General features: G+C 39.6%; 2 protein-coding genes across 11 annotated transcripts in view; both read left to right on the top strand.

Moving 5' to 3' along the window:
- Positions 1 to 3,974: 3,974 nt before the first annotated feature.
- On the top strand, positions 3,975 to 9,756 carry LOC106932976 (uncharacterized). Its single transcript, XM_015011964.2, has 13 exons — positions 3,975 to 4,128; positions 4,539 to 4,744; positions 5,024 to 5,161; positions 5,252 to 5,390; positions 5,474 to 5,804; positions 6,760 to 6,901; positions 6,978 to 7,121; positions 7,440 to 7,498; positions 7,674 to 7,864; positions 7,941 to 8,344; positions 8,584 to 8,683; positions 9,060 to 9,255; positions 9,341 to 9,756. Exons 1-13 carry the CDS (start codon positions 4,003 to 4,005, stop codon positions 9,475 to 9,477), a joined length of 2,313 nt encoding a protein of 770 aa, XP_014867450.2. The 5' UTR covers positions 3,975 to 4,002; the 3' UTR covers positions 9,478 to 9,756.
- Positions 9,757 to 12,588: 2,832 nt separating this feature from the next.
- ppfia1 (PTPRF interacting protein alpha 1) overlaps positions 12,589 to 25,104 on the top strand; it is a 43,306-nt gene continuing 30,790 nt past the window's right edge. For 6 of the 10 annotated variants that reach the window (XM_088004524.1, XM_088004525.1, XM_088004526.1 and 3 more), the window contains exons 1-2: positions 12,589 to 13,981; positions 18,761 to 19,030. In XM_088004524.1, coding sequence (XP_087860650.1) covers positions 18,761 to 19,030 — 270 coding nt within the window. In that variant the 5' untranslated portion in view covers positions 12,589 to 13,981. The remainder of the gene's footprint in view (positions 13,982 to 18,760; positions 19,031 to 25,104) is intronic. The other 4 variants (XM_088004529.1, XM_088004528.1, XM_088004527.1 and 1 more) reach the window with 2 other exon arrangements.

The following is a 25,104-nucleotide window of genomic DNA, read 5'->3' as shown; positions in this document are numbered from 1 at the left end:
ATGAAATAAAATGATCTCTGCTTGGTTGCTACTGATTTACTGCTCTCATCTTATGAAGATGTACCTTTTATACCCTTTTCTATGTTACATAATGATATGAAAATGTATTTTTAGTTTTTTGAGAGTGTGAAGGTGAGTGTGGTTCTAGTTGGCTTCATAAATACAGTAATTGTTACTGCTCACGTTTCTCAGTGAATGTTGTGAAACAGAATCTTCTCTGTTCTAAATGAATAATTTACAGTCAGTGACTTTCACTCTGTCTTATCTGAAGTTTCATTTCATAAATGCCCTGCGATGGACTGGCCGCCTGTCCAGGGTGACCCTGCCTCTCACCTGTTGACCACCTGGAGTTAGACACCCGCGCCCCAGGTGACCCCACCAGGGATAAGCGTGTAAGATGACGGATGGATGGTTGGACGATATTTCTTGAATGAGAAAGTAAAGAGAGACTGGGTTTCAGAAATATTACTTAACAAGTAAGAAATAGAAACCTATCAAGTTTAACTAGTTGTAAAATGATCCCTGCAGAAGTAAGAGTTGCTGTTTCCAGGATACAGATATTAGTTTAGGCACATCCATTAACTACGGTCACTATATTTATAACTATATATAAATAGCTATCCTAAGCAAAGAGCTGTTTCCGTTTTTTACTCTTGTAAAAGTGTAATATTTAACATACTTTTTTCATTTATGAAAGACAGACAACAGGACCATCATGTTTCTTATAAAATCTCCTGTTGGGCTTCCAGGAATCACCAGAAACTTGAATTTCTCTCAACCCATCTCAACTTTTATTTCAGTGAACATACACACAGAGACTGATTGTGTTTCTGCCACACTCAGTTAAAAGAAAGTAGATGAATGAAGGGACACAGCCAGTGAAAGTTCCACCCCACCATACCATAGCCACGCTGATTAAATCAGCAGGGGGGCTTGGGTGGTACCGGCCTGTGCATCCCTGGCTAATTTTTAGTTCTGGTCTCGGATCTGTCGAACCTCCGGAGGCAGAGATGCATCATGTATCAAAGTTGATGCAGTACCGCCATCATCCACCAGCAGGCGCAAGGAGGGACACGAGGTGAGAGAGCTGGGGTCAGCTGCCACCCTGTGGCCTTCCACCTGGTGCCCCTCGGTGCTCCGGCAATGATCGCCCATGATTCAGGTTAGTAGGGAAAATACAATGTGAAGTATGACCAGTTTTCCTGCTGGGAGCATGATGAGGTGGTAGATGAACTGAACTTATGTAGCGATTTTCCAGCCATTTTGACCAAAACGCTTTACACTAGAGTCACATTCACCCAGTCGCATTGTGTAGGAGTAGATCTGTGGGCAACTTGGGGATAAGTGCCTTGCCCAGGGGCACATCGACATGTGATAGGAGGAAGCTGGAATCAAACCTACAGCTGTTACGATATTTTCTTGCCAACCACAGTGAATTCATTGAGGTTGGCAATGTGACTGGAGATACTCAGTGCCTCCAGTCACCCGGCCGTCAGCCATTAGAGCATCTGTGGGCTGTGGTGGAATAAGAGATCTGAACATCTGCAGCAGCTGTGTTGCTGTCATGCCATTAAGGATCAGATCAGTTCAGAAGCAGCTGATCTAGCAGGTTTTATCTTTCTGAAAGATGAAGAATGGATCAAGGGCTGCCATGTGATTGGCTGATTCACTGTTTCTGTTGGGGTTTTGCATATCGTGTGCAGGACAGTGGGGGCCTTGTTGGCCTGTCCACCCTCAACCCAACACTAGAAAATTCACCGGGAACACTGATCAACCACTAGCAAGGCGTACCTAATAAAGTGGCAGGGTTGCTTATTGTTGTATGTATGGGTTCAATAGAAATTATCCTCTAAAATTCACATGTCATCTATGACCAGAAAGCAGGAAATATCGCAGGTAAAACATTATCATGGAGGGATAGAAACCCCCTGGATGTGTTTCATCAGGAAGTAGCAAGTTTTATTTCTCCAAAAATCATTATTTAAACTCTGACCCCTGAACTTCCTCCTCATTAGATGATGCATTAACCCTGCATTTCTATGCAACATCCTAACATAAAAATGGACTAGAGGCTGTAAATTAGTTAAGGAATCATTTAGGTTAGAGCTAGTGCACCAAACCAAATCTATTTGACTCAGAAAACCAGTTTCTTTCTACAGTCAGACTTTAGATTTGGAAAACATTACAATGAAATGAAAAACATCAATAAAATATTAACTATGCCATATAAAACTTGCTTGGGCTAAGACACAATAAACCTGCTAAAACAACCATAATCTCTGTAATGTTCAGGATATAAAGAGATGATTCAAGTTCTGAATGAAGATCCATCAGGGAAGCTAAGAGTTGTTAAAGGGACAATTTGCAGAAAAATGAAACCTTTACAGGTCAATATTCTTGGCTCATTGTGAGAATCATTTACTCTCTCCAAGTAGTGAAAGTGACTGACCCTGTGAAAAGTCTAAAAAAAGGATGCTTCAACAATTTGTAGAATAATTAAATAACATTTTCACAACATATGACAGTAAGAGTACCAGTAATATTTCTGATGTTTTTCTTTGCTTTCCTTCTGATCAGTTTTCACACAATTTTTCTCAAGTATCCCTTAGAAGAAAATGTATCCATCTTGTATTTGGGGAAAGTTTTTATTATTTTATTTTATAACCAGAAATAGAAAAAAAAACATTGTGGTTCTTCAAAAATGGCAAAATATTTCTTACAGTAGATATTGCTAAAAAAAATTACTTTCTAAAGGTCAAGAAACATTCAGGGCTCTAAACAAGTTTTATTAGCTGGACAGTAAAATGACTCTTTGAACTGTAAATGTTGCACAACCCTGGGACTTTTAGAGGCTTTTACTAGAGAAAAGCCGTAATAAAGATTCTGGGATACATTCTCAACCACTGATGGTTTCAGTCTTTCTGCTACTGGTGACACTAAATAATCCATAATTTGATTCTTTCATAAATCCCTAAACACCACCATCCGTCTGTTTCTCATTGTTTTGGCCGATGGGAGACATTTCTAAAAGCAAATCTTTTTCACATATTTGTCATCTGCAAACCTCTGCATATCCTCAGTGTCTGCAGGTGTTTTAAGCAGTAAGATTGTTGGATCTGCTGTGTTCTTGATGCTTGTGATTTGAGTTTCTGGACAAAAGCAGCTCTCAAAAGTTTGCTTTTCATGTCTAAAGAACATCAAATGTAATAAATGGGTTCTGTTTATCTAGGTTTTTTTTTCTTTCATATTTACAGTGGATTATTTGCATGTCCTGATTTTATGCTTTTGCTGCAGTTTTGTGTTGCTGATTGGCCTCTCTGCTGAAAAGACATATTTGTTAAAAATGAATGCATAATTATAAATACTGGTGCTTAAATCAGCTGATATCAGACTTTGACCACCGGTGTAGCTAATGGATGTGTTTGATGCTGGTGATAAAAAGAGAACAGTACCCGCACCTCCTTTAAACAAGGTCATGTTTTATGATTAGAGACATGAAGAATTCGAGGTCTTTGAAGAAACAAAACCGTATTGTTTCTGAATACTCGTAAACTGACACCGTTGCATAAAAGCAAATCAAAGATTAACAGTGAAACAAACATTATGCACTTTCCCTCAGTTTATATCAATAAATCCATAAGTGAAAGAATAGAAGTAATTTAAGACATTTTCATGTTAGAGAATCAAAATAAAGCTTTAATAGCACTAAAAGCTAATTCAGAAGAAATGTAAAACTTTAAATAAGAATTATACATTTATGTATTTACAAAACAATAGCTTAAAAGTTCCTGTTTTGTCAGGATTTGTGACCCTTTGGAAAAAACATAATCTCTGCTGAAGTTTAAGCATCATTTATGAAAATCTGTCTTAATCTCCGTCTTGTTGAATGGATCTGGAGCGGCCCTCACCGCTCCCCTCAGTCTGGCCGTCTCCTCCCAGGTGGGACAGGTCTATATAAGATCCTGCAGGTGGAGGTGAGCTTCATCGCTGGAGAACGTCATCATGGCCTCTGCAGTGCTGCTCCTTCTTCAGCTGCTGCTGCTCACCTCCCTGGTGTCGGCGGCTCATCACTGGGGAGGAACCATGAACTACGCCTACAAAGGACGAAACCCTGACGGGTCCTATCAGGTGATGACGACTATTATCATGTTCTCCATAGATTACTGTACCACAGTTACTTAGCATAATTTGTTTTATAATCTAGACTTTGGACAATGATGCATTTAGAGATCTTTAAATTGGCTTTTCAGATGATTTAACAAGCAAAGGAAATTTGAAAAACATTTAAAACAAAACATTTCTACTTTCTAACTTGGCTCTTCATCCTTCATCATCTCTCCATCCATCCATTATCAGGTCTCAGGATCAGCATCCAAGCAGCAATAACTTGCAGTTAAATGAGCTTGATCTGATATCATTGTTGAATAATAATTTGGGGTATGATTCCTGGTTCATAGTCAGAGCTCAGTTTTACGTAAAATTAATCTTTTTTCTCTCCCAGGCACCTGAAACGGTTCAATAATTCATTTTTTCCCCAGATTTCTCTCCGAGGCAAAGATACTTATGATACCTGTGCATACTACCACTACTGGAGCTGTTATACTGGCAACTGTGGGTCTGCAACCAGCAGAAAGCTCATTAACATCGACTCCAGCACCAACACACCATCCTACGAATCCCAGTGGTGTCAAACAGAAACCGTTGAAACGTGGAGAGTCCCGAGTGACAAACCATTTCTGCTCAGGTGAGCAGCATTTATTTCTGTAAATTATTTTCCCAGCTTCAGTCCGTTTTACTGCCTGAAACAGGTGAATCTGTCGTACTGTTAGATTTAAGCCATGAGGTATATCCATTGTTTCCCTGTTGTAGAGCACACATTTGCCTTGACACAGTAGGGCAACCAGAGCCACCATACTGACTGACTGAGTTATTTTAGAATGGAGACATTAAAAGAAGCTACAAAATGCTTTACTGGCTAAGTCTAAATGACTTTGTCTGTTTTCCTCTCTTCCATGAACATCAGGGCGTCCAGCTGCTGCTGGATCACGACTCGTAACTCAGTCAGTGACTGGAAGCTGGAGTCCCTTGTGGATTTGGGAACAAGATCAGACACAGGAGAACCAAACAGATCTCCAGATATTGCTGTTCTCCCCTTCGTCAGGTAATCGTCTGGTTGTTTACATCTGTCCAAACTGGTATACGGGACTGCTTTGCAGAATATTCCAAAAACCTGTGTTTGTATCCCGTGAAGAATTCCTCAGAACTGCCCAAGAACGTACAAGCTGGCTGCCTCTGATGCTGACGGTGACAGAGTCGTGTGCCGATACGGGAATCTCCCTGGAGTAGAGTGTGACAGATGCTTCCTCCCCTCAGGCTTCCACCTAGATCCGGTTGGTTGATTGATTTTCTATTACTGATTCATAAAGGTACAGGTGATCATCTGTATTCCATAAAGGGGGCTTGTCTTTGTCAGGATTCTTGCACGTTGCGCTACCAGTACACCACCGCCAACACCTACATATTTGGGCTTGAGTTGGTGGTAGAAGACCACCCCCGAAACACCATTGATCTGTTCTACTCTGATGGCTCGAGCACTCGCAAGTACCCTCTGTCTGCAAATCCAACAAGTCCAACAAGTCCACCCACAAGTCCACTCACACCCACTCCCTGGTGGGGGTGGTGGCCGACTACCACAACCGCAGCCCCAGCAACCAGCCCTTGGTGGTGGATGACCCCAACGCATCCTGGATACCCCACCTCTGGCTCTCCTCTCAGCAAATTACCACTGCAGTTTGCATTTCTTGGTAAGTCGTAATGTTTTCATGGTTTTATGAAATATCTAATCATTTCAAAGTACACTATCAAAAGTCTGTAATTTGATCTCACCATTTGCAATTCCACGTAAAGTTTCTGTGAAATTCTGCTAAAGCCAATGCTTCAGTGAGGAAACGCACAATTATTTTAGACATGAAACAATTCTGCTACAAGATGACAACAGACTCTCCATGTAATCGAGTTTGCAATGCAGATTAGAAGAAATGCATGAATTAGTTTGGAAGACGCCGATCAGAGCACAGAGCCGCAGCCACAGTGGAGACGGAGGAGGAAGGAAGCTGTGACCCAGGGCTTTAAAGAAGTCTTCTGACTAAATACGGGTTACATAAGTGTTTAGACTGAACTGACTGTAAACAGGCTGAGTTAATGATCCAGATCTCCATTGGTTTTGGTTGTAGTAAAGCAAATAGACCCAATGAAGATCTATCAGATTTTTATAAATGCTGGTATTTCAGAGACTTTATGATTCCTTGCATCCTAACAAGGTTCCCTTTGGAGACTTTAGGCATCAAATCTCTCATTCAACAGTGAACAAAAGGTAGCATCCCATTGACTTATTCTTTGTTTTAGTCTCATCCCACCGAGGACAGTCCAAGTAGAGTTGATGAAACGTTTGGTGGTCAGAGTGCATCCTGTAACCTGAGGGTTGCCAGTTTGAGCCTCCGCTCTCTCCATCGCTGCCAGTTTGGTTTGTTAGACCAGCAGGACAGGACTGAAGGAGGTCATCTATGTTAATCATTAAAAACCAAAATAAACAGAGGAGGTGGCCTCATGTTTGAGCTTTCTAACACCTACACTGCAGTCTTGACTCATGTCTCCAGGGTACCTTTGATTAAATCACCTTAACATTTAATGGAGGATACACCAACGTCTTACACATGCCTGTTTGGATCCTTGTAGTTTAATCCTGATTTTGTCTTCCAGTGGACCCTGCTGTTCCATCATGCCAGGAGGGACTCTACCTGCCTCAGCTTGTGGCTCCAACACCTGCAGAGGGAGAACGCATCATGGCCGAGGTCAACAAAGAGGTGGAGATCAGAGTCAGAGCTCAGGCCACACACTCAGCGTAAGTTAGCAGAGTTTACTGAAGTCAACAAGGAAACAAACATTATACAAGGACCTCTGCTTTGTTATTCATCCAGCATCCAAAGTCTTGTCGTTAGTGGACCAGCAAACATCACCAAACACAAAGACACGAATAACGAGTTTGTTTTGAGGTGGACACCCGGCCTGGACGACCTGGGGGAGCATTACCCAATCTGCTTTGCTGTGGAGTCGGTGAGCGGGTGAGACCAGGACTTATTTTATGCAGGGACCATGGAAGCATGATGAGCTCTTAGCTCACTTAAAAACATCAAACACCATCCTACTCTCACCTTTATGAAAAAAAATATGTTGCAAAATACGTTAAAAGTTGATATTTTTTCAAGAGTTTTTATTTAGTCTTCCGATGTTTTCTGTCGTTTCGTTTTCCCGTAAAGCATGTTGAATTACCTTGGATAGAAATATACTTACTGTTCTTTATATGAAATGAGAAAATAGGTTTTCATTAAGTTGTATAGAATCAGTGTTTCCTAAGGCCTTGTTTCCTGATGCCTGTCCAGGTCCTCCGTCTATCAGTCTCAGATGAGGTGTGTTCTGGTGGAAATCAGGAAGGAGCAAAGTGAGTCCAAATTTAAAGGTTTATGGGGGGAGAATGAAGCTCTTCATATAAATGTTGCTGCAGTTGATGATACTATTTCTGAAGAACAGTCATCTGTTTAGATGTTTAGTTTTTCTTCTTTAATTGTCATTGGGTTTATACCCAACTAATCATTTGACGTCTATGTTTGTTCCAGTTGAAGCCACAGTGACCTGCACCGAATCCACAATGAAGGTTGAGGTTGACAAAGCTTCCTTGTTTGGACTCCAGGAGGATCAACTTCGCCTCAGTGACCCCAGCAACACCATCTGCAGCCTGGACAGGCACTCCAACAGCTCTCACATCGTCGCCATCGTTCCCCTCAACGAATGTGGGACTCAGATCGAGGTGAGAGCGGTTTGATGCATCACTCTCATTACCTCCAGTCAGTCCCCTGTTTTAACACAGACCACTCCCTCTGCAGGAAGACGACGACTACCTCATTTTCAAGAATGAGATCACCTCAAAGGAAGACAACCCAAACGAGCTGATCACCAGGAAGCACCTGGTGGAGGCCCGGTTCTACTGCCAGTACCCCAAACGGGGGAATGTGACTCTGAGCTTCTCAGCACACAGAAAGAACGTCACGGTGTGGGAGAAAGGCTTCGGCACCTTCACATACCAGTTTGAGTTCTACCAGAATGACCAGTTTGAAGCCAAGTATGACCCAAACTCATACCCGCTGGAGTTTGACATCGGAAACAGGATCTACATGCAGCTGGACGCCAGCTCCTCTGTCAACAACACCGAGATGTTTGTGGAGTCCTGCAGAGCTGCACCGTATGACAACCCCAACTACCATCCAACCTACTCCATCATTGAGAACGGGTGAGGCGAGGCTTTCCATCTGGCCAACACATGCATGATGTTAATGCCTCACCGTCATTAGTGATAGGTGCTTATAATTGCACATTGATATTGGCGAAGGCAAATTTCAGTCAAAACAATTCATTTCCACAACCGTATTTGACCAAGGTCCAAAAGTGCCAAATATCCAACACAGCAAAGAGTTTTCTATAAGTGTTTGATTCAGTAGCGCTGTGACTTGTTTGTTGTTGTCTGTGCAGGTGTGGGGTTGACCCGACTGTGCAGACATACACACCTTCCAACGATAGACAGTTCCAGTTCAGCATGGAGGCCTTCAGATTTATCGGCCTGCATGATCAGGTGAGGAAGTGCAGCTGCTTCTCCATATGCATCACTTCACATGTCATTGTCAAAGCCAAACACAGAGTTTCAAGTCAGGTCTTCTGTAAAATCTCTTATCTGTTTAGATACAAGGAGCTGATATTAAATATGATGTTGACCAGTTGGTGTTGATGACGGTACAACTGTTTCTAATTGTGAACAAAAAAGGTCAAAGAACAAAGGAAAATTTGTTGGAATACTTGCTTCAGCATAAATATAAAAAACACAAAGGTTAGGTTTATTGGCTCTTTGATGCAAAGTGCAGCAGAGCTCTGAAGTTGCTGGACTGCAGCTCTGCTTTTTGTCCACCAGAGGGAGTCCTTTCTTTTAGCGGCTGTGTTTTTTTTGAGTTCAGGTGTACATCAGCTGCACAGTCATGATGTGTGAAGCAGGAAACCCCAACACCCGGTGCTCACTGGGATGCAGCAACTCCACAAGGTCCAGCAGCTTCAGCCGCAGAAGGAGAGAGGCTGTGGTCGAGAGCGGAAAGCACTTCGTTTCCCAGGGTCCTTTGCGTCTGAAGCGTGAAGCGGACCCCAGAGGAGGCTCAGGTGAGGAGATGGTATGATGAGGTTTATGAGCAGCAGATAAAATGTGGACAGGACTCCATCAGCACCGTGTTCCTCTCGTCTGCAGCTGTCAACCTGAACCTGAACCTGGTGTTTGTGGCTGGATGTCTCCTTGCTGCTGTTGGGATGGTCTGCGGCGTCATCATCTACAAAACCAAAACCTCCAGGGTCAAATACCAACCTCTGCTTGCACAGGAGAGCTAGAACTGCAGCATCAGCCAAGCTGCTTGGATAATCTGAACGTGGGATTCTGATGTTTCTGAAATATTAATTAAGTCTTTTAAATATCTAATTATGATTCAGACAGCTACTCAAAAACCTTTGATTTTTTCTCTCCCATTTTAATGAAATATTTGCTTCTGTTAAATTGAAATAAAAAAAATGTCCCTTAAGCTTTTATTCTATAAAAAGGTCCTTTTTGGAAAGGCTTTTGATTTTATCATCTTTTTTTCTCACAGTCTTAATAAAATACTGATTTCATTGTTTTTGCTGTGTTTCCTTCAGAAGCTACTAACGTGTGAAATACAGAATCTCGTGTTACAGCCAGACTTTTTAGCACCGCCCTGCCATTCATGTAGGGAAGAAGCAAAGAAGCTAGAGTTAAAAAAGTCACAACATTGTTATTGATTTGGAGGAGATCCTGCACAAGGATGTTACTGTAATTATGAGAGTTTCTGCAGAGATGCAGCACCGCCACATAAATGAGGCAATTTACACACAACCCCCTTCCCCAATCCTAATCCCCAGCAACAACACAGACCAATGAACATCAAGCATCCAGCCTTACATTCCTTTCATGTTTTAGGAACTTCATGATTTGGAAAATCAGTGACAGCATTTTGCCTTTCAGTCTTTATTAATGCGACATTTTAAAAAATAAGAGAGAGGAGACAGAGGGAATGTCCATCTCAAGTTCTGTTAGCCATTTATTCAAAGAGATTTATATTCAGAAATATTTTTGTCACATTCTGGTCATACAGGGAAAATATGAATGAAATATTTCACATTTAATCACTTCCAGCTTTGAAACTTACATCAAACAAATGTGATTGTTTTTATTTCTATCTTCCTCATTTATCTCAGTATGTTTAAAGTAACATTTTGTATTTTCAATTATACTATATATCTATCTATACACACACACATATATATATATATATATATATATATATATATATATATATATATATGTGTGTGTATAGATAGATAGATAGATAGATAGATAGATAGATAGATAGATAGATAGATAGATAGATAGATAGATAGATAGATAGATAGATAGATAGATAGATAGATAGATAGATAGATAGATAGATATCTTCATCTCATTGTTGCCCAGCTTCCCACAATAATTATATCTTCAAAAACTTTTAAATAAAATCAAATAAAATATTCATACATTAATATTACTTAAGCAATATAGTAATAATTCAACATGGAAATTGAGTATTTGTATATAATTATGTATATTTCACTTCGGGTTAACATAATTTCAGAGATAATTTTTACATGAATAGAAAGGCAATGTGACCACTAGATGGAGCCAAACCTCTGTTTAAGATTTTCAGAACCGCTTCATTTGTGTTTTATGAATTCTGAATGTTTCTCAAAAACAATTATGCATAAACTGCTTTGAATTATAATTTATAAATGAATGTTTAACGACAGTTTTACTGACCTCACCCACTTAGACCTGAATAAGATGTAAGCTCATCGTCCAAGTTATTTTTAAGTTAATTAACGAGACAAAGGTGGATGCGGTTCAATTTGAAGAAGTTAAATTGGTTTTAGTCAAATGACATGAATTCACATAAAAGTGTTTTTAGGTGCTATCCAGAAAAAGTTGACACATCCAATTTTTATTTAAAGTTTTCCATTTATTTTCAAAACACAGATTTTCATTCTTCCTGTAAACAAGGGACAAAATGATGTAAACACATTCTCAAAGTTCACCTTGAAGAGTCTCATCAGGTTCAAATAAGGACAAAAAAACTTCTTAATTGGATTTAGGTCTGGACTTTGACTAGGCCATTCTCTATGAGTAGGATTGTTTTCTCTAGCAGGTTTTCTTCCATGATTGTCCTGGATTTAGCAGTTTTGTTTGTTTTAAACAAAGATTTCAAAAACCAAGACAAAACCTAGAAGTGTTGGAGTTGTTTTATTATTATATGTTTTTTCTTCCTATTTTACAAAGGAAGAAACAAAAAGAAAACTAAGTGATTTGTTGCTCCTGTGAAACACGTCCCCCACTTCAAGAATGACAGAAATTTGGCCCATCCAGTAAAAGTTGTTGCTGCAGATGGAGATTTAATAATTAATAGTTGTAATCAAATTAAAATTATTAATGACATAATTATGTTAAAATGGCAAATTTGAAGTGAAACACAAAGTATTTGTCTTTTTATAACCAAGCTGATATAATAAGCAGAATAGATTTATACTGGAAAGCTGACTTTGCTGCTTTTATTTATCAATCAGCTTTTATTTAATTCATTAAACTTGATTAAATACAGTAAGCATTTTAAAAGAAAGTGACCCAAAATCCTTTTTTACATTCTGTGTCAACAATGCAAAACATCCATTTGCTAAACATTTACTCAGATACATTTACTTGAAATAACCTTTTTCACTATGCTGTATTTGCTACTTTTACGTGACTAATATTTTTTAGAAGTATTGTTACTCTTACTTTAGTAAAATTTCAGACTCCTCTACCCACTGTGAGAAACTTCACTGAATGAAGAACTATTTTTGTTTTAACCAAAAATTCACCACTTTAACTTTATTTAAAAAGTTTTTAATAATGTTTCATATGTATTGAAAAAAGAAATTGGAAAAATGTTTCTTTTGCCTGTTTTAAAAAAAAATTTAATTTTTATTTGATAGGTATTTATATGAATTACTTTCATTTTGGTCCACGGGATGAGGTAATTTTTAAGAATTAAATTATAGATGTACTTCAGTCAATCAAATTTATCTCTATATCACATTTCAGCAACAAGGCAGTTTATGATGCAACGTTTTTATGCTTTACAACTAGAAACATAAAATACATTCATAAAAGACACCACAGAGTCAACATTTGAGAAACCAGAAACAAATATTACATTTTGATGAGTGGCATCGTCAAAATCATCAACACACATCAAATATGTTGGAAAACATTTTATTCATTATGGTTCAAAAGCAGCTACAAACAGATAATAATAATAATAATAATAATAATAATAATAATAATAATAATAATAATAATAATAATAATAATAATATTTATTTATTATAAACAGGTGAGTTTTTACTCTAAATTTAAAGGAACTCAGTGTTTCAGCTGTTTTGGAGTTTTCTGGAAGTTTGTTCCAGATTTGAGTCACATACTTTTTTTTTAACAAAAACTTTTTTCTCCTATTTCTTGGTTAATTCCTTGGATGTTTTTTTTTTTTTACTTTCACTTGGGTAAAATATATTGAAGTATTCTTACTTGAGTATATTTTTTGAGTTCCCACTTCTGCATTGCAGTTATTTTGAAAAACTGAAAAGGTAAATAACTTTTGGGTGATAAAATTCCTGAGAAGCACCAGCATATTAACACAATAAATAACATTTTCCAGGGAAAATCTCAGGTTGAATGTGTGTGGTCGTTACCTGAGCGCTCACGGGAACTGAAAGTGCTGCTGCTCTTCCTTTTCCTCCAGTTTCCAGGCAGCCCACCGCGGGGGAAGAAGCGCTCTCCTCCCGCAGACTGCCAGGCTCCTACTTCTCACGGACTGCCGAAGCTGCCAGGCAGTGGCGACGGCTAAAACACAGGACCGGACCAACGGACCTTTTTTATTTCGGTCGGAAACACTAAGCGAAACCCCCGTGAAGGGAGTGGATTAAAGTTGGGTTTGTCGGAACGGAGAAAACCGTCGCTAACGGGCCGGTGTTGGCTGGAAGTTTCCGAGTGGAAGCGGAGCTGCGCCGTGATGTGGTGACGCCGCTCCGCAGCCGCATCGACGGGAAGCTAACGTTAGCCGAGGTGCTAACGCTGCTGGATACTTTCCTCATTTCGGCAGCTTTGGAGACCTGTTTCAGGATTTCATCATTTTAAACACTTTGAAATAGATTTTATAGTATATGTTTTACAATGTTGCGTACTTTTATACGAAACCGAGTTTTACGTGTTTGTTCATAAATTAAAAGTAGTGAGCCTTAGCTACCTAGCAGGCTAGTAGCTGTCGATTTAAACTGACTCCAAGCCAAAGATTTCTGTTTCAAATTAGCTAGCCGCTCAGCAACAGTTTCCACGTCACCTGACTGGATCACGGTGTATCTGTCAGTTATGAAATGCTATTTTCGATTAGAATAACTTTATATTTTAGGGTGCTTGTGTGTTTTTGATGTGCAAAGATCGACACTTTACTTCCAAATCCAGGAATGCAATCATCGAATCACCAGCTCACTCGGGAAGCTAGCGTGCTAACACGGAGTTAGCCGGCCAAAGTTGGAATACTGCCCCCCTCTCACTCTGTGTGGGTCTGAGGCCTTAAGGAAATTTTAACTTTTTCCTCTTCTAAAGGACTCTTCCACAGCCTTAATCCCAACCCCTGGGCGGAATTAAGAATTCCCGAATAACTCTGGATATTGTTGAAGACTGTTCCATAGAGTTGGATTTAGTTTATCTCCAAAACGTGGATTACAAAGGAGTTTGGATTGACGTCAAACTGCAAAGGTGAGCTATGTGTAACTGGAGTTGGATGGTGCTGAACTGGGCTTTGGATGCTCCATTATCCCTTTTCTCCAAAGGTTTTAACAAAAATGTCCAGAGTTGACGATGCAGCTGTCACTTCATGTTTTACTTCCAAGGATGCAGATTTCAGCTTTAAGAAAAGATGAACAGAAGTAGAGACCAGTCAGTTCCTGTAGATTATCAGAATTGGCCGATTTTTCCTTGATTGGGTCTGATCAGTGATTTTCAGATTGAAAAAATCAACATTTTCTTTCCTGTTTAATGGCTTTGTCAAAACTAACAACTACTTGGTGTTTTAAAAAACAATGGGCTTTTCATTACTTTTCTACTCTAGAGTAAAGAAGAATGAAAATTAAATGTGGAAAAGCACATACAGTCCTTATTTCATTAATGTTTTTTAGCCTGGGCCACCCAGACTGATGGAGAGGCCCCTCAACTAATAGTAAAAAAATGATAGTGTCTCACAATAAACTAGGCTTAAACATGCTTTATTACTGGGCTTTCAATACAATTAATATGCAGATTCTTTATTTAAAACATATAAACAAAGTATTATTTTGAAGAAGTTACAGAACTTTTAGTGTAACAGATTTTTTTCTCGGTGAATGTCTGCATTTTTGACTGCAATATTTAGTTTATGCCTCATTTTATCAATTTGATACATGTTGGATTCATTTTAATGTGTATTTGAAGACATAACTTTGAATTAAATAAAGTCTAATAATGACTGACTTAGGGGTTGGGACCTCCGATGAAATGGAGACTTATCTAAAATGCAGATAAAAGTCTGCATGTTAGAAATGATGCACTTAAATGTAGATTATCAAATCACATTTCGACCATTTGTCCAACATGTGAATTTTTAAGTTATTAAAGATTTTGTTTGTTTTTATTTTGGCCTCTAGATCTTTTTACTTTTGGGTTTCAAGCTGGACTTGAGGTTCTTGAAGCTTGTTTGGTTCAAAACCAAACATTTAAATTCCCTTTTCTTTTGGAAGTGGTAAACTCTGAACTCAAACATGTATTTATTCTAGGATAATCTGATCTAGATTACACACCGACTTTGTCCAGATGTTAAACAATGTCGGATAAAAGTAAAACTGTGAGGAAACCCCTTGCATAAGCAAGATGGCAGCTCACTGCAGAGTTATTGTTGTTGTGTCAACTATAGTGCAGGAATCACTAAAGACAGGATTATGCTAGTCATAAAAACTCTTTGCCATTTATTGATTATAAACACCTATTTTGCAGTGTGAACCACGGTACACGGTACAGTCATCCATAAAGGAGCTGCTGAACCAGAGGACAGCTTCTGTTCTGTGTTGGTTATGTTTCGTAATACAGAGGAAACCCAATTATGTGAATGTTCGGGACTAAAATGTCAAGAATGTCATTAGAAAATCTGCAGCATTGAGCTGTAGTTGTTGGTAGAAGCAGTAAATGTGGTTTGATGAGTAAATGAGGATCATTTTATGATTCCTTCATGTTCAAAACGGTTACCTCTATCGATCAGAGGGTTTTCAGCAAATTTAAGAAGAATTGTTAAAGAAAAAACCATCCAGGAAAAAGCCTGAACGCTTACAAAAGGCAGAACGTCAACTCCACCTTTCTTATTTTACACTGAATCCTTTATACTCCGAGCCTTAAAACAATTCTCTATAAAGTAATTGGTTAAAAGTTTTATAAATGTTGTATCGTCTTTTATCCAAATCTTGATTTGTTACCTTTAGTTTTTGACGTACAGCGTGTCTTTACAGAGTTGCTCACCATCTGTCGCTACCTCCCATTGATGCTTAGCGACCCTCCCCCCCCGCTGCTGATCCTGAGTGGCTTGACCTCAATATGAAGCGTTGGTTCAGGGTTTTTGCTTCCAGTAAATTAGGTTAAGTTTGGCTCAGTCCACCACAAACAGCATTTATTATTGGAAGCATGCAATTCCTGATTTCAATTAATTAGTGCTGACACGGTCAGTTTTGTCTGGTTAATTGGTGTGTGTCAAAGACAAACACTTCCAGGAGGGAGTTTTTGGTTGACCGATCAGGGTTGTTTTAGATTCCCTCAGCCGACTGGGTTTGCTGCCGCTGCTCATGTAGGTATGTTAGATCCAGCTCACATGACCGTCCGGTTTGTGCCGGCTCGGTGTGTACAGGAGGTAAACCCGCTGGCAGCATCTTTTAAATGAACTCCAGGCTTCTTTAATTCGCTGATCTCAGTTCTTTGCTCAACGTTGGCGTTGAATGTCGGCTTGAATATTTGCAGCTTAGATAAAATATTTTGCTTTGGTACAGTTTATTTGAAGATCTAGATGATCTGACTTTCTCTTTCTTCTTTTTAGTCAACGCGTTGTTGGAATGACGGATTGTATCCGACCTCTAAACTTTGGTGATCAAATCATCTCTGCTGTGGTTTTGAACTTAGTCACTATCTTATCTCAAATCTGCAGAAACAGGACTTGAACTAGAACATAAACAAAGCTTCAAAACCAGGGTGAACTCAGCCTTCTTTACTCTTTGGTTATAAATAAGTAAATAGTGCTGGTGGGGCTTAATTAAAATGTTTAATCGAGTTAATTGCAGGATCTGTAATTAATTAATCACAATTAAAATATCAACAAAATAAGCAACATTTTCAATTCAAAAACATTTTTTTACTGCTGAATTATTGAATAAATTAGCATATTAGCTCAACAAGAACAGATATTTATTGTTTTTAATCTGTTCTTCAGGTTATTGAACCGTCAGATAACCCTGAAGAACATTGTTTCATTTGTGGCACTTTAGTTTGATCTTTATGGTTAATCCTTTCTGTAATTATTTTAACCTCACTTCTTTTAGGAAAATATTAACTTTGATAATGTATTTAACTGTGTTGATGTTCAGGAAAATGTGCCTTTAGTCTCTAAACCCTCACCTTAAATTTGTTGATTCTGTATCAGGTGATTAAATCAATCAGGTGATTAAATCAATCAACATACCAATCAGACAAATTCTGTTGGTCTCAGAAGTCGTTTCTTGGATCTGAGAATGTAATCAGTAAACTGCATCTGACTGGGAGGTTGAGAAGACACAGCAGACACAAAATACAGAAGCAAGAAAAAGTAGTGAGTAAACTGGCAGCAGTACATAGTTAATAATAGCAATAGATATTGTCTAGAATCCCTGCAGAAAAATACCAACTCTAAACTGAAACTTGATGCCAAATAAAAACTCATACAAGGTGAAAAAACTGAGAGAAACCAGAAAGTAAATGGTGGCAAACACAGCAGGTAATGGAAAGAAGCAGCATGAGGAGAAACGGTCAGTTTGTAGCTACAGAGATAGCTCAGCATAATCTAAGCCTATCAGCTTCATCAACGAGGAAACTTTTAATTCTGGTCTGCAAAGTAGACTGGCTAAACTGGGAGCTGGTTCCAGTAAACTGGGAGCTGGTTCCAGTAAACTGGGAGCTGGATCCAGTAAACTGGGAGCTGGTTCCAGTAAACTGGGAGCTGGTTCCAGTAAACTGGGAGCTGGTTCCAGTAAACTGGGAGCTGGATCCAGTAAACTGGGAGCTGGATCCACAGGAGAACAAGGAGCCCTGAGCGTTTTACAGCTCAGGGCTTTATGCACATTTTTCTGGACTTTCTGATGGTAAAGAACACGGATAGTCCTGCCTTAAAGTGACAGATGTGTGAACTAGTTTTTCTGCTTCACTAGAATAGGAAAGTTTTACTTTTGGCAGTGTGGCGGATGTGAGAGGAGAAAGTCCTAGTAACCTGTTAGTTTTTAGATGACTGCATTATTACTGAAGGCCCAGAGACAAAGCAGAGACGAAGCAGTTTGTCAGGAAGTCTTTTCAGTTTGCTGAATGTTGGTGGTAAATATGAAAAGCCGTTCTCTGATTCTGATGTTTGAGGCGATGCAGCGTAATCCTCTGAATGTCTTTGTGTCAGAGATGATTTAAGCTGCTCGTCTGAGTTCTCCTGTCAAGAAGCCTTTCGTTTGATTTCGGATCAGAGGATCCCGCTCGGTCTGCAACGGTCCGAGTCAACACAGGAAGATGTTTATCAGTTGACGGCCCAGTCTGTTACTTAATAGGGAAGCAACAAAACAAACCAGTGCAGCTTTGTCTGCTGCTGCTGATCACTAAAGAAAATGTGATCCAGAATGACAGAAGCTGTTCAGGACTACTGCTGAATACTTTGGCAAAGCCCAGATCCTCGTTTAGACTTTAAAAAATAGGTTTTCAATCCATCAGATCCAAGTCTTAAAACAATTTGTTTTTGTGTAGAATGATCCTTTGTCCCTTAGGAGGAATTTTTATTTGTGTCAAAAAGAAATTGACAGGTAAATGGAGCAGACGGTAAACATACGGAGTTAATAGGCTAAAATTATTACACAACTGACTCTAAGTTGTGCAGTTATTCCACAACTTTGAGGGCAATAATTATACTTAAAGTACTTTGCACTCAATACTCAAAATAATATCCTTTGTGCAAAAAGGATATCAGAATTCAGGTGTTCAAGCAGGAAGTTAAAGGATTGAAGCTCAAAGATTAAAGCTTGAGACTGTACAGAAAGGCCCATATTTAGAACATAAGATGTGAAAGCCGGGTTTTCTATAACAATCGGAAAAAAGGCTGGTCCTTTATGTTTCAAAGAGTATGAATGTCTGTTCTTCTCACTACTGAAAAACTAAAATGGTTTATTTAAATATGAGAAAGCTGTTCATTTTATTGATGTCTGCTGCTCCCCACCTCATTCTTTCCCTGCTGCTGTGCAGATGATGTGTGAGGTGATGCCCACCATCAGCGAGACCGAAGGGCCGGGCGGCGGGAACGGCGGCGGCCGCAGAGGCTCCGGGTCACCGCTGCAGTCCGACTCCGAGGGTCACTTTGAGTCGTTGATGGTGTCCATGCTGGAGGAGCGGGACCGGCTCCTGGACACGCTGAGAGAGACTCAGGAGAATCTGGGCCTGACTCAGAGCAAGCTCCATGAAGTCAGCCATGAACGGGACTCCCTGCAGAGGCAGCTCAACACCGCTTTACCACAGGTGGGTGGAGACGTTACAGCAGCATAAATGTTGATCCGACATTAATATCTGGACACCACGGCGGGGCGTTTGATCCTGACAGATTGATGTTTATAATGTTTAAAGCTTTAGTCTCCAGCTACGTTTCCATTGGCCATATACCTGGGCATTTTAACATTTTGAAAGTAAATTTGCTTGATGGAAACAGCAACTTGTTTTTCTGATTGTGGTTGCCGCTAGGATGAGGTGTTTTCTTATTTTAAATTGGTTTAACGAATCAGTCACTTCAGGCAATAAATGGATGCTGCCACTGGCAGAAACCATGAAGAAGATGACAACAGGAAGTAGTAGCAGGATGATGGTGCAGCGTGTTTTGTAATGACTTATCGCATGAATAAACATTCAAGTGTGACTTTAATTACATTTTTATTTAAGGGAAACACCAGAGTTGTGAAAGTGATTTTTTTGACATTGAGGGAATATTTCTGTACTAGAAACCCACAAATATAAAGGTTTCCTTTGGACCTTTATATGTAAAAAGAAAATATAATTAATTAATCAGACTTAATGCGTTAAAGTCCCAAAACTGCACTGGATGCATTTCTAGCATAGGCAGTCTGGATTCATTAACTCCATTATGTTTTAGTAGTTCCTTGTGAAATTATTAATGAATACATGAATCCTCCAATGATAACTTTGGGATTTATCGTGCAACCCAGCACTGGACTTAATTTAAACCAAAAAAATCATCAGGAAGTCAAAGTGGATGAAAAGTTTGTGACTGACGCCTCGTGGAGAAGATCGACTGAATTAAACTCAAATCTGGTCCTAAAATGTAAAAATTAATGAAGGTTCAGTCAAAGGAAACTGTTGAACATGGTGCTTTTTTTAGCACCATTTTGCATGAAATGAAAGTTAATTGAAATTAATGACCCTCTTGTTATAAATTAGTGATGGCGTTGCTTCTGTTTCATCTGTTTGTATAAAGTGTTGCAGAACTTGTGACCCGGCCTTCGTCCGTCTGTTCTGTGGTCTTTGTTAGATGAATTACTCATGTTTTTCTCATGCAGGGTTTTATATTCATAATGAAGGGTTCAGGTTTCCTCCTTTAAATTATGCAGAGGAGAACACAACAGAAAGTCTGTTCATCCGTTACTGTTGCACTTCTGGCTGAGCGTTTCTCCATTAGAGCAGAGTTACCATCCAGGTGAGGCTTTTCTTGGTTCATGTTTGACTAAACAAGACATGGAAGAGACAGACCGGTAGCTGTCCCAGCTGTGAATAGAAAGTATTCCTCTGCAGACAGGAGGGACCTCTGTGGATCTGTAGGAAAGGATGGAAAATTAAGGCTGCAGTCCCACCATCCCTGTTTAGTCCACCTTAATCCAGCTCCAATCCGTTTGTCTTGAAAGTCCGGTCCGTTTGGGGAGGTGTGAAAGCTAATTGAACTCTGGGTTCAGTTGAAGTGAACTCTGGTTCAATTTGAATGCACATGTGAACACCAAGCAGACAGGAGATTAGCCAAGAGAAGGAAGTGGATTGCAGCGCAAAGCATTCTGGGTAAATACAACCAAAGCTAACGCGCTAACCTAGAGAAATGGGCCAAAGACTAAAGAGAAATCCTCCAAACACTAAAATCTGACGCCTCCATTTTAGTTTCCATTTGGTGAAGAAGGAACTGTGTTGGTGTCTTCTGAAGTTTTCTTGTTTCCTTCAGTGGTTCTTGCTGCAGCGCCCCCGCAGGCCAGGAGGGGAACAAGTTGCTGAAAGGGTTTGGTTAGTTTGACTCAGAGCAGAGAGAAAGAAAACCACAGCAGCTGGAGATGGAGCAGATGATGCAGCTAGAACCGAGTCCACTGGACTGTCAGGAGGGAAAACATCCTAAAGCCTAATGGAGATGAATGGGTCAACAAGCTTCATGAACTGGGTGGAAACAGAAATACATTTTAAATCTGCTGAACTGTGGACAGATTTTTCCAACCATTGATGATGAATTAGGAATTTATTTAGAGTGAAAAGCTGAATAAAGTTATTGGAGACACTTTGATTTGCATGTTAAGGTTTTATTGAGCTGCTTCTATAGATCTAGTTCAAGTCTGCTTTAATGTGGCAGGTGGGATGAGAATACTCAAACTATTACCCTTATCAAAACAATAGTAATAATAGTATAGTTCATTTATGCTACTACAATTCAGTTTTTATTGGACTTTGATGTCTTATAAAACTTTATTAAAACAGTTTTTCCTCTGTTTTTCTCAGCTTGCAGAGCTTTCTTTGTCTTTCATGTTAAATCTGAAACTCTGATGTTATTGGAGAGAAACTAATAAAACTTGACAGAAAACAGAGTCTTTATATCTGCTTTACAGGCCAAGTTCAGGTTCCTTAATCTCCTCCTCATGTTACCACGCCTCAGAACATTCACATGCTTCAAATAGCACAACAAACACTTGGTTTAAAACAAATTGGAGCTGTGTTCAACATATCTGATGAAACGTTGATTTCTTCCTACTTTTCAAATGTTCGTCCTGATAATCTCCCTGTGGGTTTCTGATAATCCAGTAGCTTTTCTCTTTCCATTCAGTTCATCCAAAATAGACTTTATGGCATCCAGACTTTTAACTCATAAGAGCACTTAAATAATACATGTTGGTTGTAAAGTTTAAGGGTTTGTTGTGGAGGAGGGACAGGTTGGAGCTGATGTAGAGACTCTGACATGTTGATGCATTCGGTGCCATGCAGGGCTGTAGGTGGAGGGAGGTCCAGGTTTCTCTCCGGTTCCCTCCCTCTTGGTGCGGACCCTGTGACTGGAATGCAGAGACATTCCAGCCTGACTCGGTCACACGTCAGCAGCTCCTGCAGGGTCTCAGAAACAGATGATTTCTAGTGTTTGTTTATTGCAGGTTGTTACGTTTTTACATGTATTTACACTAATGCCACACTGCTGGTTCCAGCTTCTATTGTCTTCAATCAACCAGTCGTTATAAAGCACTTCTCATGCAGTCAAGTGGAGCGGAAAGAGCTTTAAAGAGGCGACAGACACCAGAGATTCAGTAACCGTTTTTCCATTAATATTTTTTTTATGCATGTTTTGATGTGTTTAATCAGAAAAAGTAGAAAATGTCCTCAATTTGCACTTAAGTGGTTTCTGGCTTTTCTTAAAAAGATTTAATGCGTTAAAGAGGAGATGGAGACACATCTGTGCCTTGCCAGAGGCATGAAACTCTGGAAAGTTTCCCTCAATCTTTCTGAGATTTGTGATTTTTACTAGTTTGCAACCTCTCCTTCTTGTTTATTACAGCCACATGACGGAATTACACTTTGGTTGATTCACTCCAAACCAGTCAATGGAATCATGCCTGATTCGCATTTTCTTGGCTAAGAACCACAGGAGTTTAAAAAAATCTGTTTCAGCCCCTAGAAATACAACCAGAACCACCAGATTCAGAATCTGCAGGTTGGACCTCGAAGGAAATCTGAAATCAGAAAAGCCTGATTAGTTTCTGTTTTCCGCACATTTAAAACTTGTTTTCCAGGGTGAGAAGCTTTTACTCCCAGTCAGAACAGGAAGTGAAAGAGACTTCTTGTAACTGGTGAAAAGTCATTGGAGTCGTTACATAATTTTAATAAAACCGATGCTTGGCTGTTTGTTTTTTGGTATTTTCTCCCCTCTCTGACTTGAGATGTCTGCTGTGACACAAAGGCATGAATGGAGAGTGGCCCAGTGGTGATATGGAGACAAAGGCCGGCTTGTTCCACTGGAACATGAAAGTCACAGTGTGTTGTCCTTTAACCAAATGTTAGAAACTTCAAAAGAAGCTCAATCCGAACACCTGAGAGAAAAACGCTGATCTCTGCTGGATCAGAAAAGCCAAATTATTGTTTCCTGTCAGATTTGAACCAAACTCTTTTGACCCGTTCTTCTTTTTCAGATACATGAGAGCCTCTAAACGGTTGAGTGAAAGTCGAACCCTCTGGTTTTTGTTGTTTGAGCAGCCATCTTGCTATTTATCAGGACAAGCACTGATCTCTGAACCGTCTCTGTTTGGGACCAGTTGCAGCTTCACAAAGGCCTTTTTTTCTGCTTGTGTGACTCAGCTGCTGTGTAAACAAAGACAGACGCACAGTGATGTAATGACACGTACTACAGAGCGTATAACCTTTGTGCACCACAGCCTTTTTTCTGCCAATAATGTTGTTGGTTAAAAATAGAGTTAAACTATACCAAACAGTAACTTTAATTATTCTAGTTGTGCTTTTATTTCTGCTCCAGCCACATGTGTTTTGGTTGGTGACCTTTTCAGAGCCTCTTCAGTTTATGCAAATCTGATAATCCAGAATAGGATGTGAGAAACTAAATCTGTCGGTTTCTATTTAAGCTAAATCAGCTGCAGGGAACTGAAGGCTTGGAGCTAAAATTCTACTTGAACTGAAACAAACATTCATTTGAGGTCAAAGTTAGTTTCTACTCATTGCAGTTTTTCCCCAGCATGTCTCTAAGTTTTGGTCATTTTGTTCTGATCAGGGTTTATAATCGGTCATATTTCAGAGGAATCAGCTGACCCAATATGAACTAAAATGAATGAAAACGTGGTGAAATACAAAGTCTTCAGAAATAACAAACTCGTATCTGCAAGTTTCAACTAATGGCTCCCTAAAACTTCCATTCTTCCTCTTTTGTGCATAAATGTTGGTCCAGAAACGGCCAGATGTGATTCTGTGGTTTGCTCAAGGTTCTGGATTACAGCTGAATATTACAAAGAGATATTCATGTCACAGACGGGCTGAAATGATCATTAAAAACAATTTGAACACTTTTTGCCATCTTAATTTACTGTCACTTGGAAACATGATTGATGATTTTTAGACCTCTGGAGTCTTACCTTTATTTTCAAACCAGAACTATCCAACAAACCTTGTTGTTTCTTAGATCTATTAAATTAATTTTGGCATTTTTTAGCATATCTTCAAACAGAGACCCAGGATTTAAGGAATAATAACTTCATCTATCTTTTAGAGACAACAAGGTGCTTCACAATAAACTAATACAACATCCAAAGAACTATCAAAAGGATTTTTTTAAATTCACTTCTAATTTATTGATTTTACCTCATAAAAAGAGCTCATTAAGTGTTGGATTTTACTGAGCATCAACCCAGAGGACTGTAGTTTTAATTGTTCGGATGGTTGGTTAACCAGTTTTTTGTCGCTGACCCGTTTCTGGAGGTGGGTCTTCGCCCTGACAGGGGAACAGATGCTGTCTGCACCGTGTCACGTTTCAGCGCACGCTTTAAGCTTTTAAGAACGGCTAAAGTCACGATGCAGGAGGCAGGAAGCCTGTTGCTTCTGAACTCACCTCTGAACAGTCAGCTGACGGCTCCTTTAGTTCTCCACAGACCCAACGCTCAGACGGACGAATGCTTGCAGATCAGCTGGTGTCTGTAGACGTTGGACCGATGGCAGATATCACTCGTCATTAATGATTGATGCCAGAAGGCCTTTGTTTCATCATGCATGCAGTCATTTGCATTATGCATCATGCTCAGCTTGTTTAGACCCCCGCCTCTGCAGGAATCGTGTTGGGTGAAGTCTGAAAGTGTGGTGCTGCAGGTCAGAGTTGGGTTTTCCCTGGAAAGGATTGTTCCTCTGCCGTGTTGTACTGTTCCTTTAACAGGTTGGCACACATATCCCTGTAGCTCCCCTCCCTTTAATCCATTCCTCGGTCTTACAGCTTATAGAGCAGCTCGCTCCTTCTAACCAGACTGTTACTGATCTACAGTCACTGGCTGCTGTTATCAGGCTGAGACAAGGTTCTGGTTCTGGAGGTTCCCCTGAAACCTGCCCAGAATGTACCGAGTCGCCGTCACTCAGTCACCACTAGGTCTTACGGTTAAAGTAAAATTTGCCTGATAAGGCAACATGTCTGCAAAATACAACAGGATTAAAGGATTATTTTAGTGTATTTCCATTTTGTGTCGACTCGCCTGGTTGATAATTTCACTTATAACTTGTTTTCTCTGCTGTTCTGATTTTTCATGTTCAGACAAAGCTTATGAAGGAGAAACTAAATTAATTCCTTGGAATGTTGTAATCATGAC

The sequence above is a fragment of the Poecilia mexicana genome, unplaced genomic scaffold (genome assembly GCF_051168715.1).
Source record: "Poecilia mexicana isolate PSO_F unplaced genomic scaffold, ASM5116871v1 scaffold_3, whole genome shotgun sequence".
Classification (NCBI taxonomy): Eukaryota; Metazoa; Chordata; class Actinopteri; order Cyprinodontiformes; family Poeciliidae; genus Poecilia; species Poecilia mexicana.
This window is presented reverse-complemented; position numbering and strand designations above follow the sequence as displayed.

Bases quoted from the DNA above. Each gene is read 5' to 3' on its own strand.
- LOC106932976 (XM_015011964.2), top strand. From the start codon at position 4,003: ATGGCCTCTGCAGTGCTGCTCCTTCTTCAGCTGCTGCTGCTCACCTCC. The intron at 4,129-4,538 runs GTGATGACGACT...TTTTTTCCCCAG, and splicing joins ACCCTGACGGGTCCTATCAG to ATTTCTCTCCGAGGCAAAGA. The intron at 4,745-5,023 runs GTGAGCAGCATT...CATGAACATCAG, and splicing joins GACAAACCATTTCTGCTCAG to GGCGTCCAGCTGCTGCTGGA.